The sequence below is a fragment of the Ictalurus furcatus genome, chromosome 5, assembly GCF_023375685.1.
Source record: "Ictalurus furcatus strain D&B chromosome 5, Billie_1.0, whole genome shotgun sequence".
In the NCBI taxonomy this organism is placed as follows: domain Eukaryota; kingdom Metazoa; phylum Chordata; class Actinopteri; order Siluriformes; family Ictaluridae; genus Ictalurus; species Ictalurus furcatus.
Genome location: NC_071259.1, coordinates 13,474,364 through 13,490,932, shown reverse-complemented (window position 1 = coordinate 13,490,932; position 16,569 = coordinate 13,474,364). Strand labels below are relative to the sequence as shown.

Here is a 16,569-nt window from a genome sequence, read left to right as displayed (position 1 = left end):
TATATATTTTTTGGATAAACCTGTGATGTGTTAAATTGTTTGATATCCATGAGAGCAGAGTATTTTTGCGAATTTTTTTTTAACAAAAAATCAAAAGGTTAAACAAAATTTTTCACAGCCTTCTTTGTTCATATTTGCTCAGTACCCTCCATTAGTGGAGGGTACTGTAACTGCTGGAATACAAGATCATAGATTGGATATATACACCAATCAGCATTAACATTAAAACCACCTGCCTAATATAATGTAGGTCGCCCTTGTGCCACCAAAACAACTCTGCCCCATCAAAGAATGGACTCCACAAGACCTCTCTGAAGGTGTGCTGTGGTATTTGGTATGTTAGCAGATCCTTTAAGTCCTGAGGTGGGGCCTCCAGTGATCAGACTTGTTTGTCCATCACATCCCACAGATGCTTGTTTGGATTGAGATCTATGGAATTTGGAGGCCAAGTCAACACCTTGAACTCTGTCACGTTCCTCAAACCATTTCTGAACAATTTTTGCAGTGTGGATTCATTAGGGAATACAGTTACCATGAAGGGGAGTACTTGGTCTGTAACAATGTTTAGGTAGGTGGTACGTGTCAAAATAAAATCCACATGAATGCCAGAACCCAAGGTTTCCCTGCTTGCCCCTTTTTCCAGCTTCCAACACATCAGCTTTGGGAACTGACTATTCACTCCCCTTGACAGGTGTTATTCACTTCACCTGTCAGTGGTTTTAATGCTATGGCTGATCAGTGTATAAAGTTGTAAGTCATAAGTTTACATACACCTTGCAGGATGATCGGTGTAAATTGTTATTATTTTGTCTTCTTGGAAACACGTGTAGCTTGGAAACATCTTATATAGCTTCTGAAGGGCAGTAGTAAATGAAAAAAAATAATACCTTTAAACAAAATAATTTCACCCATTTTCCGGTTAATTTTTTTTTACAAAGGCTCTTAAATGTAGTGTTGCCCACTTGAGCATCCATGAATGTTTGCACCTTTTGTAATAGTTGTGTATGAATCCCTCAATTGTCCTCAGTGTGAACATATGGATCTCAACATCATGTAGGCACTGTTGAAAAGGGGTCAAAAATGCAGATGATGCTTGTTGCGCCCCCTCTCTCCTCATCATTACATGCAATCCTTCCCATGCTTGATTTACATTTCCTAAGTAACATTTCTGTTCAACTCCATTCTTAAAATTCATGTTGGCGCTCCTTACTTTAGTTCTCAATTCCTTCTCTTTGTCTTTAACTCCCATAGTATCTCCCTGAATAAAAGCAAACTTCTTTACATTAAAACATTCCTTCAACTCTTTGGTTAACCATAGCTTATTATTAGGATAAACTCTTACTGTCTTTACAGGCATTATTGTATCTTCTCAGTATTGTATGCATGATGTGATGACATCTATGGGTTCATGAGCATCTTTACTTGAGTCAAAGAACACCTGCCAGTCTGTCATCTCAAAGCAAAAGTTAAGTTGGGATAAATTCGCACCTTTAATATCTGTATACCATGTTGATATTTCTGTAAAGTTGCTTTGAGACAATGTATATTGTAAAAAGCGCTATACAAATAAAATTGAATTGAATTGGAAAGTTCTTCCATGCTTTCTTCTGACCATTGCTGTATATTCCGCAAAGCAGGTTTCTCCCTTTTAATTTTCTGTCTATATTTTGGCAATAGATGAATAACATTATGATCTGATTTTCCTAGAGCAGGTCTCGACACTGCTTTATAGGCATCCGAAATATTCCCAAAACATTTGTCCAAGATGCATGTTGAGTGCGTTGGGCATGTGATATATTGCTGAAGAGCTGGAAGATGTGCATATATATCACAAGTATTAAAGTCCCCAAGAATAAACACTGGCTGGTCCACAGATCTCTCAAAAGAGTCATTGAAACATTTTGTAATTTTATCAGCCGCTTCAGTATTTTTTGGTCCTGGCACATAGACAAGAGTCACCGTAATCTGCCCAAACTAACGGGGTAAATAGAAGGGTTTTATTGCAACCGAGATGATCTCATAATCGCAGGTGTAACTCTTGTCCAATATTTTATATTTGTGTTGCCCAGTTATTGTTCAAATATAGGCAGAGTCCGCCGCCAATTGATTTTCCCGCTGCTCTATTGTCCCAATCTGCTCTAATAAGGGTGTAACCATCCAGGTGAATATTGCGGTTATTCTCAGTCAAGTTTCTGTTAGGCATATTAACTTACTGCACCTAAACAAATCTTCTCTCTTAACCCTAATAATTAGTTCATCAAGTTTGTTATTTAGGGATCGAACATTAGAAAGAGTAATCACAGTAAGAGAGTGATTGGTGCCTCGTCTGCGCAATCTGTTTTTAATGCCACCACTTGAGCCCCGTTTCTTTATTTTACCTTTATGTTGCGTCACTTTCCTTTGTCCCTCCTTTAATATGTATAGAAAATGTCCATCTAGCATTGCAGGTGTTCCCAAGGAGTGCCGGTGCTCTCAGTGATAGTAAAAATTCCTGAGAGCAAATCCTCACAGGTGTTCCCACACCATTTTCTCCAGGTGTCAAAAGGTTTTCCAAAATTAAGGAGAAAATCAAAATGCACCTAAATACAGATTTTACAGTTAACTCCATTCTCATTTTTGCTATCCTATCAAGTGATCAAACACATATTCAACTTAAACGTAACGAAAACAACTTAGACAAACACAAAAACAGCCTGCCCACACCCCGGAAGTTGGAAGTGTGTGGACATATATATATATTTTTTTTAAAGTGTATGTACGTACGTCTAGTATTTTTTTACTTGATCAATTTAAATAAGTAGGTGTCTTTTCTGTTGTTAAAGCAAAAACTTATTCTGAACATTACTATGTTTACACACATATGTGGCACCATATACAATCAGTTGCTACAGGGATATGGGAGACACCTGAAAACTCCTGAAAACTTCTGCGTTTTCTGTTAAATCATTGGTCAGACCAAACATGAATATTATTCAAGCAGCAGAAAAGCCAATTCACATACGAGAAAGGAAGCAGGATGTCAAAAAGACTAAGTGACCTTTGACCTGTGATTTATTTGCCTCTATATTATACATATTTTCAATGATAACAGAAACCATGTGGGTGAAAACCCATCACTGACGAGAACGGTCAGAAAAAAGGGTACTAAACTAGGGGAGTGTCTGCAAACACTTCCTCTTTGCTAGGGCTGCACGATTATGGCCAAAATGATCATGATTATTTTGATCAATATTGAGATCACGATTACAGGGCTCTACAGTGCGACCTTTTCACTCGCATTTGCAACTGAAAAGTACTTTGTGCGACTGTGAATAAATATTTAGGCTCACCGGTGCAGGTGACCTGTCCGGAGTTGTATAATACAATCGGAAAACTACAGGAAGTCCAAAATGCATCTACACCGTGCAACAGTTACTTTCACACTGCTTTTCATCACCTCAGTCAACTGAACAAGTGTGTAAATACCGCAGAAAAGCCATTATGATGTCACTGTACATCTTCTGCTTCAACTTCCCGATCTCACAAACAGTCAACTTTTATCCATCACGCAAAATGACCTGAACCTGCGACTGTGATCTGCTCGTGTAGACACAGCGGCATCAGGCAGAGTAAATTAATAATAATGCTAACGCTACAAGGTGGGTTTATTTCAAACTTCTTTATTAAATAATTCCTCACCAATCATAATCAAGATTAGCAACTGTTCAGTCTGTAAACATACAGTACACTCTCCATTCACTAAATCTAATACACAGCACATTCACTTTATTTAAACTCACGGTTGCCAGATATTACCGAAAAACACAATATTATCAGCAGACATGGCAACACTGTACTGGGGACCCAATCTAAACAACTAATAAACAAACAAAAATAAAACTACTAAAATGTAAAGACAGAAAATGTGCTTAGTTATTAATAAATCATTTAAAATAAAAAAAATAGATATTATAGTAACTTCATAAAATATAAATAAAATGAGAAATTAAAATGTTTAATTACTATGGGTTGCATTAAATATCAATTTGACATTAAGCTTAGTAAGCTATGTCCTTATAAGGCTATTAGCCTTTTTGCTAATATGGATAATTTTTGTGTTAGTCTACTTTTAATTAGGACTGTTTATTGTTTAAGATCTTTTAAAATAAATATTTTATGCTGTTTATTTATCAATTAATCAACAATATTTCTCATTGCTATTATTTAAATTCAATTAACAATGACCATGAGCAGAGAGCTTACATTTAACTGTTTGACAAACCACCTGATTAAAGTTTAAACAAAAAAACATTTATATCTGGATCGGTATCAGCTGTAAAAATCCTGATCAGTGCATCCCTAATGAACACCATTAAACTAAAGCACTTTGCATCTGATGGGTAAATGAACTCACCCAATGAGATTATTCAGATATATACACAATATACACGGAGCGGTTCGAGAACTGGCTCCAGCCCAGAACCATGACAGTGGAAAATGTCTAATAGTGTAGCTTTAAATATATTTAAGAGGAGCAGACTTCAAAGACTGAACATTGAGGTTTATTGTATTTGTTTACAAGGTGGAACAGGGTAACAGTTGTTTTTTGGAATTCAGCCTGAAAAATTAACCTTAAAATATTAAACTTAGTTTATGAGAAGGTAAATTAATGCGTCATGGCTCACACCATGTTCCTAAGTGTTGTCATAATTGACAAGTTCAAGTTCTCATGCCTACTTGTGTTATATTGTGGCACATTAATGTTACCATCGCTAAAAACAAACAAAAAAAAACTGAACTTCAACCGTGCTCCTAAATTTTTGACTGTACTCCTAAATTTTTGTAATCAGGAGCATAAGAGCTCCTAAAAAAAGTTGTTACCGTAGAGCCCTGGATTATTCATTTATTTTAGGGACAACAATTTTTATTGCACTTTCACATTTAAATAAACAGACCACTGCTTTCACCTCCATGTTGTGCTACATTCCTGCTACTGTACAAATCTTTGCATCAAATTAGACTGGTCCTTAATGTGCATCATCTCGAAGAAGCAAAATATAAATAAAACTGTACCCAAAATATAGGATTAGTAAAAATAAATATGCCATCAACCAAATGAAAATATGCATCAAATATAACAACCAATAATATGCAACCAAATTAAAACAATTCAAAATCACCCAATAGAGCGTTGCAGGGATGACGTCATTTTGTACCGAAACCCGGAAGTGAGCATCACCCTAGTTCCCTCAAAAAAAAAAAAACCCAATAGGATTTCCCCATAGGCTTTTGGATACTAACACGTTTTGTGCATCAAGATAAATTTTACAAATGAACACAACTTCTATGACGTTTGAAGCCTAAATACAATCGGCAGAAATAAAAAGCTAAACGTATGCTATAAACGAACTACACCACTGTCGCTCAACTTCAACGTCACCAACGCCAAGCTTCCGACAACTTTTCCAAAGTTGATTTAAAAACATTTCCCATAATACGGATTTACTCTGTGGACTAGTGCACAGCATACCTGTTTATCCTGTTTGGCATGATGACGTTTAATGTCCCCGACAATGTCTGTAGTGCCATTTAGCAACATGTCAGTGTCATGATTTCCCCTCGCGCAAACACTGGAGAGCACAGCACACTCTGAAGCACTAAAATGCTAACTCATTTCCGGGTTTTGGCATACCAAAAGTGCTTGACTTGATATGCAGCAGAGTTTTCTATGAGCAGAGAATGAACTTTAAATGTCAATATCGCAGTCGACCACGTTCATGTAATCGTGGGCAGTCAAAATTGATTAATTGTGCAGCCTTACTCTTTGGTGTGGTTTGTTTAGGCAAGTGAGAACACAGCAATCACATTTGGGTGCGGACCAAAATAACCTGTCCAAGACCATCAAGGTCCAAGGTGGTCACAGTACAGCATCGCTCTGTTGCAGTGATTTATTTCAATCTTGACCCATCACCAACCAAAAAATGGTATGTAACTTTTGAACAAGGGCCAATTTCACAGAGATATCCATAGCAAAGGGCCACAATATTTTTATAATAAAAAAATAATATTAGACAGTTGGTTATATAGTACACTAATGTCAAGCACTTACAGAAATGTCCGTTCATGGGAGATATTGTAGTATTTCTCTGTCACCAATGAATTAAATGTCTCCATGTGAGGTGTTGCATGTCTAAGTGCTGCCTGTAGGTGCCCATCATTCAGCCTTATTCACAGAGGAGGCTTATTTAGTTTCATTAAGGAGAACATTTGTTCTCATATACAAGTACTTCCAAACATCCATGGAGAAAACTCCACGAATGTCATCTCCCTCTACTTACTCCACATTTCTGCACACCATTGGAGTTCCATTATTTCAAGCTGTATTTCACAAGGTACAGTTTCAGTATTCAGAAAGAATGGATCTGCAAGCAGACTGCATACAGCCTGTTTATCTCTGAACTACCCAAATCTCATGGTAAATGCCTGCTTCATATCTCTGAACACACAGAGATGTTGTGCAGTTGTAATCCTTGCCAGAAAATGACTCCTTACATGTTGGAAAATGTGTCAAATTCGATTACTTAACTGGGTTGCAAAAAGATTCCATTTCATTTCAATCACACAGACAACCTCAAACAAGAGTCAAATCAATCAGTCTTTCCACTGCAATTTAAGACAGATCATTTACAGGAAGTATCCAGTTAGGTCTGTCAAAAAGGCCAGATCAACAATCAAGTCAGTATTTTTCATGACTTTTCTATGCCTTTTCCTCTCTGATGTTAAAACATCTTGATTTTGTTTCACAAAACCTTATCAGAACATTACCATGGCTCAGTCATTTCATTTCCATGATAACATCACATAAACTGCACTGATGTCCACCTGAAAAGCCTGAAATTATCTGTGATTTAGGGATCTTGAACAAATAAGGTAACAATGTTAACAGCAGATACCAGAGTCTCCATTATATCTCTAAAATTATAAATGATTTCTGCACAACGCATTAAGTTATGCAAGAGGAGTATATTAACTGTGATGGTCTGGTCCCAACTGCCACTTCTGATATCTGATAAAGCTGTTCACCTCACCAATCACTGAAGGGGCATCAGTGGTTCTCACAACTGATAACTTACTCAATAGTAAAATGTCATCTACCATTCCTTTTTTAAAAGCACTGACAATTTCTTACCCAGTTGTTCTACTATGCAGCAGCAGTACTGATGCAAGTTCTTGATACACTTCACAAAGAAATAAAGGGAGCTGTACTATACCAGTGTTGTCCATGTTCTCATCCAAATGAACAGAAATATGTGAAGTCATTTATTGTATTTTGCTTTTTAATTGACAATGAATTACTGGTCATTTTTAACACGCAACACTGAATTGTTCTTCTTGAAAGACTGTTGTTATTGAAGGAATCTTTGGCCTCTGGCATATCACATACTTCAATCATAGTTTGGTTTTTTAAAAAAAATTTTTTTAGGTTTTATTTATTTTTATTTATTTATTTTTATTTTTTTTTTTTAAAATTCACCCTTGGCAAAGGACAAGCCGATTTAGCAACTATTTTAATAGTCTTCTAACTAGCAAAAGTACATGCCTCTGACTCCTTACGTCTGCTTTTGAACATGTTTAGTTCACTCACCATATGCTTTCTCAGTGTTTGTAGACTGCTGTACATTAGTAGTATTTGTTTCATGGTGTCTTCATAAATTATATTCATTTGCCACTGCTACAAATTCCATACACACAAGGCATGAGAAAATGCCAGGATTTAATGAGTAAAAAAATACATGGATGTCCATTCTGGATTAAATTTCCTATGTTTAAGATGTTATTAAACAGCTGTCACTGCCAGTAAAGCAAGCCATCACTAGGCTTGAAAAAAAAAAAAATCAAACATTTGGTACATTCTTAAAAATAAGGAATGCACTGGTGAGCTCAGGAACACCAGACGGCCCAAAAGACCATAGAAGAAATCTGGTGGATGACAAAATTATTTCTTTGGTGTAGAAGTATCCCTTCACAACAGGTGGCCAGATCAAGAACACCACCTAGGAGGAGGTGTATCTGTGTCAAAGTCAACAATAAAGAGAAGTCATTACAAGTATATGTACAGAAAGGTTACCCCAAGATGTAAACGTATGGAGAGAAAAATAAATAAATAAAGTGGTGCATACAATCCTATGGACAGATGAGACAAAGGTCAACTTTTTCCAGAATGATGGGAAGAGAGGAGTTTGGAGAAGGGAAGGAATTGCTCATGATCCAATGCATACCACCTCATCTTATGGGGTTGGCATGTATGGCTGCCGATGGAACAGGTGCCCTTGTAATCAAATTCAATCAAATGCTTCATAACCCACTGGAAGGTACACATACACAAGAACAATAATATACAGTCCCCTCTGAAAGTATCAGAACAGCAAGACCAATTCTACTGTTTTTGCTATCCACTGAAGACATTTGAGTTTGAGATCACATGATAAATGGAGATAATGGATCAGAATTTCAACTGTAATTTCCTGATATTTACATCTAGATATATAAAACAACTTAGAATGAGCACCTTTTGGTTTTTCAAGTGACCAAAAATATTTAAATATGTGACTGACTGATGTTTCTTATTGCCCAGGTAAACCATGTTAGATTGTTTGTTTAAATATTTAATAGCTCTGAATGTCTACTCTTGGTTTGAGCCTTGGCTTGTGCCTGTGAAGACTGAATTTGTTGTTAAAAAGGATAAACCAACATGAAGACCAGAGAGCTATGGGAGAAAAGCAAGCCATTTTGAAGCTAAGAAAAGAGGGAAAATTGATCAAAGCTATTGTACAAGCATCGGCCATAGCCAATACAACAATTTGGAATGTCCTGAAAAATAAAGAAATCACTTTATACCAACAACCAGACATGGAACCGGGTCACTAATATTTACTGATGATGTAATTTATGATGGTACCAGCACAATGAACTCAGAAGTCTACAGAACCATTCTGATGCCAACTTATCCAATCTAATTGGGAGGAACATCATGCGGCAAGACAATGACCCAAAACACACTGCCAATGCAACAAAGGACTTTGTGGTGCAGTACTGTGGTACAGATGTGGCCATTAAAAATGCACATCAAAGGAAACGGGATCCTACGATTTCATGCAGTATTACGCAGAATCACGCACATGCTGCAGGTACAGGAAATACAAAACCAGGGGGCAGTCATGTTTCATTTGAATAAACAGCTTGCTAGTAGATACAGTAGTTCTGCCTGTACATATACTGTATACACATTCTTTTACCAAGCAAACAGTGTTTCTTGTACTGAAGCCCAGGATCTGCTTGTGCTTGGCCCGTGGATCTGTGAACCTCTGAGTGGACCTCAGAACCGTTTTGCAACAAGCAGCAGAGCACATTAAACGTTATCGAGCCTGAAAAAAATGGAATGTGTGGTCAGTTAGATTTAAGAAAAAATATTACATATGGTTTCCATAAAAATATTGTTTCTCATCAAAACATAGGATAAACCTAATTTAAACAAGTTTCTAATGACAAGATTGAGCGTGGTCACGTAATATAGGTACCTATAGTATTTAATTTAATGTTGCTACAGTGTATGTGGTTGAATAGTGCAGTAGTAATATGCAGGTTTAGTATGCCAGCTTCTGGGGTTCGAGCCCCAGCTCAGTTTAGTTTTTTTTAACGAGCGTTTTTTTTTCCCCCACTGTAGAAAGTTCCTCAAGGTAACACTGAATTAATTCCATCTTCTCATTTCTACCCAATGGAAACTTTTGTTCTTTTCTTAGATTAAAAGTTTTACTATATAAAAACTGGTTTAAAGTAAACACAGAAGTTGTTCACGCACTGAAAAAAAAAGCTCACTGAATTTACTTAATTCAAACTTGTACATCAGTTCCATGTGATTGAACTGAGCTACATTAACATAATTTGTTTTGCTACATCAAACACGATTTGATCATATATTTTCAATGCCCTGAATACAATTAAATTTCACCTGAGCCAAGGATTGAACCCCAGTTGCTGGTTTCTGCAACAGCACATAACCACAGCATTATTCTACCACACACACTTTACCCATGTTAATTTAAATACTATAGTTATAGTACCTGTACTGTGTGAATCGATCAAAATTAAACCAAATATGCAAACATTTATGTATTAATTTAAACATGTGGCAAGATTTATCAAATGTGTTGTTACAGAAAGAGCATAGTGATTTACAAGGTGATTTACACATCCTGATCATCACGGATACTCAGAGGTGGGTAGTAACACGCTACATTTACTTCATTACATTTACTTCAGTAGCTTTTTGGAGAAAAACAAAAAAAAACAAAAAAAAAACACATTTAATAGTTAACTGGCCATACTTATAATCTTACTCAAATTAATTTTTAAATCACAGAAATGTACTTTTACTTCACTACGTTCGGTGCCGTTCCTCCGTTACTGTTAAATATTAATGAATATATGTAGTTTTAATAATTTGTTTAAATGATGTATAATGAGCCTTGCAATACGCTGCAGTGGTCTGACAGCAACCACTCATGTTTTTAGCGTCCTGGAGAGGGGGAAGAAGCGAGCGTGTCAGGACACACAAACACAGAGTTCTATAAGTAGTTTGAAATTCAAGACTTCCCCTTGATTTTAATCAGATCCGAAGTAACTAGTAACTTGAGTAGTCTTCTCATTGTATACTTTATTACACTTACTCAAGTAATTATTAATATTATTACTTTTACTTTCCACCACCACGTCTTGCTCTACGAGGGTTCTGCTCTACCTGACCAGCCGACCTACATGTTGAAGGTGTGAAAGCGACATGGCCAAAACAATAGCAGGAATTCAGGAGAGTATCTATGGAGAGTTCCTTGGCCGGCCAGGAACTCTCCTGGCCAAGACCTAACCCTAAGCACAGGTCCAAATGGCCAATAACCCTAGGCCCACACAAACCCAAAGTGTGGAGGCCATTTCACTGAACTAGCCAAAAGGCAATTCAAATGAAACTGCATGAAAAGTTTACAAAAACAAGAGACTGACAGAAAATCCAGAGACTCTATTTACAGACCTCCATAAGTTATGTAACACTCAATTAGTAACACTTTTCCAGCCTTTTGTTAACCCCGTCCCAACTTTTTTTGAGAAGTGCTGCTAATTTAAATTCAAAGTTACATTATTTTTCCCTTAAAATGGTACATTTCATTCATGGGCTCTTTGAACAAAACTTCAAGATGAAGTAAAGAGCATAGCAGGAGCCCATTACCAATGACCAACTCCTCACCCCAGAGGAGTCGGACTACTTGCTTCCAGCTCCCCCTCAGATAAGCACAGAGTTTCCCCCCCAGCACTGAACAAACCAAAGACCCCCCATCCATACTGTTACTGCACTGACATGAGAGAAAGATTTACTGTGCTGGAAGGGGATATTTACAGCTCAGAGAGATGACCATCTTTCTATACCAGGGTGCACAATTAGAATTCAAAGAGGTCCAGTGATGAACATTTTCTCCCCCCAAAGGTCCAAACTATTAAAATGTCTAACGTGCGCTATGATTTGGGGGCATATGTCATTCTTGTATATGTATAGCTAATAAACAAAGTACAACATTTCAATAACATTTCAACAATAATTATTGCACATTTTCAATGCAGACACATTAAACATGAGGTAAAATAAATATGCAGCCAAATCATAAATAAATGTAAGCCGATCACAAATGTTCTCATTTCAAGCAAAATAAGACTGCATCTTCACAAAAAAATAACAAAAGTGCCTGTTGGGCAGTGAATGCATGGGAGAGGACTCTGGTGGACCGATCATACTTGGCTTTGAGTTTGTTTATTTTGCGTGCCCTCACCTCAGACTGCTGTGGATATGTATGCTCAAAAGATCTGTGCTTTGTCTCGTAGTGGCGCTTTTCGTTGGCACTTTTTATTAGAGCCACTGTCTCTGAACATAGCAGGCAGAGTGGTTTGACACTCACTGCAGGAAGGATAAAGGCAAATGAAAAAAAATAATAATGGATGGCCACTTAGGACTTCAGTAGGATTGGGTTCAGGAATAAAGAATTTTTTTGTGTTTTTGAAGAGAATGAATCCTGCAACTTTTTCACCAAGTTACTTATTGACATGTGACTCTCCCCTCCCACCAACTATTATCACCTCTCAGCAGCACTTCTCTGAGTAAAATGCTTTTGCCTCCATTGCGATGTCAGACTGCAAATATGTACAAATAACTTGAACTGGATAGAATTTATATTAATCTCCAAGTTTTATGCTTCTGCTCTTCCCCTTCAATTTGATGAGCCAAAAGATGATAAGATTACTTAAAGATCATAATTTCTTATTAATTGCCCAGAATTAAAAAAAAAACCAAGCTAAGTGAGCATATGCATTTTACTCCCTGTACAGCCCAATTAAACAAACTGCATTCCTTTTCTAAAAAACTGTCATTGTAAAATAATGTTACAAAGCATTCTTTTATTTTTTGATCTACAGATAAACAAAAGTTAAACAGTAGGCTATACAACTGCACCTATTTCTGGACATTGCTTGATCTAAATATTCTACATATTGAATAAAAATCACAAACATGACTATAAATTTTACATATTAAATTTGAAAATATATAATATAGTTGTCAATATCTCTGCAGCTCAATGATTATTATTATATCAGAAATATAAAATATAAATGGGGTGTCCAACTGAAACACGCTGTTGGAGTTAAAACATTAAAGTAGCATTTTTGTATTTAGTTACTTCTCTTTGAGTATATAAGCATTATGTCGTTGAATCACAAGTCTGTTTTGATTTAATGGTCAGAAGCTTTACTAATTGACAAATCACAAACATGACGCTTGTAAATAAAGTAATTTTATATATGCAAATTATTAGATCTTTAAAATAAAAAAACATAATTGTTGGAATTATATGAATGAATGACATTTGCCCAGTACATTTGAATGTGAATCCAAAGCTACTCATAAGCTATTCAAGCTACAGTAAGTGAGCATATGCATTTTACTCCCTGGACTGCCCAATTAAACAAACTGCATTCCTTTTCCAAAAAAAAAAAAAAAAAAAAAAAAAAAAAAAAAAAAAAAAAAGGTTTTAAAGTTGGTGGTACTTTCACTAACTTAAAAACAAAAGTTTTTCTTGTTCACAATTGTAACTGGTGGGAAAGTGAAAATAGGTCAGCAAGAAATTCAGTTGCTCAATATGACCCATTATGAAATTGCAAACAATATAGTTTATTATTTATATAACTTTTTTTCCCCCTAGCATGAACAATATACGTTCAATGTTCTGAAGATTGAAAAGGTCAAACTGCATTTGGAATAGGCAGTGATTTCTGTCATTGTAAAATAATGTTACAAAGCATTCTTTTATTTTTCCATCTACAGCGAAATAAAAAGTTAAACTGGAAAATTAAATGGTAAACTATACAAATGCACCTATTTCTGGACATTGCCTGATCTAAATATTCTACATAATTAAAAATCACAAACATGTCACTTGTGAATAAAGCAATTTTATATTTTACATTATATATTATATATATATATATATATATATATATATATATATATATATATATATAATTGTCTTGAATATCTCTGCAGCTCATCAAAAATATAAATGGGGCGTCCATCAACAGAAAGCACACGGTCAGAGTTAAAATTTAAAGTAGCATTTTTGTATTTAGTTATTTCTGTTTCTGAATAAATAAGCATTATGTCATTAAAATCACAAGTCTGTTTTGATTTGATGGTCAGAAGATGTACTAAATGACGAGGAACTTTCTACAGTGAAAAAAACCCCCTGCTGATTTTTAAAAAAAAGGCTAAACTGTGCTGGGGCTCGAAACCCGGTCACTGGCGTACTAAACCCTGTGTTACCACTGTGTTATTCTAGTACACCTGCTCTAGCCACGTTAATTTAAATACTATAGTTACTGTACCTGTACTATGAGACTTGATCACGCTCACTTTATATACTTAAATCTTGTAATTAGAAGCTTGTTTAAACTAGGTTTATCATAAGTTTTGATAAGAAACATAATATTTTTGTGAACCATTCAACCACAAATTCCTTTTTTTTTTAAATTGCACTGTGTTCAGCTACAGTATGTTTCATGCGCCACCTAGTGGTTATTGTGTGAAGCACAACAAATGAATTTATATTCTTAGAAGCGGGCCTTCAGGGCACCGTGTGATTACATGTGACGAATCGCATGAAAGGCCACATCTGTACAAGCCTGGTACAACATCACAATAGAAGAAAGCAACAGTCTGGTGATATCAGTGGGTCACCAGTTTGACGTGGTTATTGCAAGCAAGGGATATGGATCCAAATATTAAGTGTTATTTACTTTAGGACTATCTGTTCAAATACTTTTGCTTGCCTAAAAATTGGGTGGTCTGCCACTAAAGGTGCACATCTAAATGTAAATATCAGAAAATGAAAGCTGAAATTCGATTTATTGTCTGTTATTCTTTTGATCTCAAACTCAAATGTCTTCAGTGTATAGCAAAAACAAAATGATTTGCCTTGCTGTTCCAACAATTTCAGATAGGACTTTAACTATCATTGTGATTAAATTTAATTGTAACGTGCTAGATTTTACAATACTTTGTAGGCCTATTTAATCTTTTTTTCCCCCCACCCTGACAAAAGTGCTGTTTTTGGCTATTTTCAACCAAAATATTCAATGGCATCCCTAATGTCATAACATTAGACAGTGTTAGCTATGTCGAACATGTATTGATAGATTTCATTTCACATTAATGAACTAAAAATATTCTCAATTTACTATGACAAAGTGAGTTTGCCATGTCATCGGATTGTTCAAGCAGGAAAACTGAGAGGAGATAAATGAGAGATGGGGGAAGGCAGCAACTTCCAGGGTTTTAGTTAATATTGGAGATTACATAACACTTATGTAAATGTCAATCACTCTAGATTAATTTTATTAGGGAAAATAGAAGACTGCTCTTTTTGCATACTTTTGAGTGATAACCTGTAGCAACATAAACCAATGTTAAACTGCCACATTCCTACACAAAATGCATAAAAGGTTGGCAGGTCTGCAGATGGATGAACAGATAAAATGAGAAAGATCAGTAGCCGTTGTTCGGTTACTTAAAGAAAACCTTTTTTTTCTGAAAAATGTGATGTCAGCATACCTAGAGTCTTGAACTGCATATGTCAAAAGACAATATAATTACAAATCCTACCTGCATTAGGTTAAAGCGTGCCACTTCATTAATGGGAGCATCTGAGATGATTCCATACTGTTCAGGGTTAACAATGGCTGGGCAGATGAAACAAGTCAGCAACAGGTCTGTGCACATGGTCCTCACCTCCCCAACCTCCAGCCCTTCCACTTGGGCCAGTGACTTGTACATCTGTGACACGATCCAGCGCAAGCTCTGAGGGAAGCAGTAGGTATTTTGCTTCAAATAGCCAATAAATGAGTTAACAAGAGCCACAAGTTTGGCTTGGTTGGATTCTACAACTGCCTGAACCTTTTGACAGTAAGAATCAGAACCCTTCTCCCCAAACAGACGCTCCTGTTGTGTTGGGGTGAATCTTTCAGTCACTTTGGCTGGATCAGTCTCTAGGTGGTCTTCATCCTCCACCAGTAGCTGCATAATGGGCTCATGTAAGGTGGCAGTGAGGAATAGCTTGGCAGAGTACAGGCCCTCAGAGAATAGCTTAAACAGGATACTAAAAGCACATGTGCCCCGCCGTAGCAAACGACGAGGATTATCACTCTCCTTAAGCTCGAACTCAACTAGGTAACGCAGGACCTAGAAGTGTAAGGGTAGAAAAATGAGAGCTATAAATTTCAAAAACAGCAATTATCAGAGTCAATTTATAATTTATACTGTTAACATTATTTCTATTGTAAATTAGATTCATATGGGTGTCTGGGTGTTCTCTTTATGTACTTGTAGTAGGTAGATTTCATCCTCTTGCATTATGCAGTTGCCATAAAGTGAGGTAAACACAGTATGGATCACTCCTTGTGTATGTTCTTGGTTAAGTCTCTCCCCAGCAACCAGACAGGATGCCACCAAGCGTGGATTTTCCCTCAGCCGGCCAAGGAACTCTCCATAGATACTCTCCTGAAAGCCCAGAATCTTGTAGCCATCAACAAACTGCGTACTCTCTAACACCTTAGCATGCAAGCAGCATTCAGCCGGGGATGCCTCAGCACTGAAAAGAGAAATGCGGTGATTCACATTAAGGCTACAACAATTATTTTTTTGTAATCCATTAATCTATGCAGGGCTACAAAAATGAACATTGTGTTTTGTTTTGTTTTTGTAAAGCAAAGCATTAAGTATACAGTATTTCTCCTACAAGACTAACCTAATTATTAGTTTCTGTTTCCAATACCCAATTTAAATGACAAATAAGGAAACTGACAGGGAACTTATTTTAAACAAACACAGACTAAACACAGGACTAAAGAATAAACAAGACTAAAGTACTAAATCACATAGATGCTCATCACTGTTGTGAATTGTTTATATTTCTGGATTTCTTGAGTTAATACTGATGTCTG

General features: G+C 36.3%; 1 protein-coding gene across 12 annotated transcripts in view; it reads right to left on the bottom strand.

Annotated features, from left to right (window-relative positions):
- gapvd1 (GTPase activating protein and VPS9 domains 1) overlaps positions 1–16,569 on the bottom strand; it is a 152,302-nt gene that overhangs the window by 95,405 nt on the left and 40,328 nt on the right. For all 12 annotated transcript variants that reach the window (XM_053624796.1, XM_053624797.1, XM_053624789.1 and 9 more), the window contains 2 exons: positions 15,950–16,217; positions 15,233–15,808 (listed from right to left, as the gene is read on the bottom strand). In XM_053624796.1, coding sequence (XP_053480771.1) covers positions 15,233–15,808; positions 15,950–16,217 — 844 coding nt within the window. The remainder of the gene's footprint in view (positions 1–15,232; positions 15,809–15,949; positions 16,218–16,569) is intronic.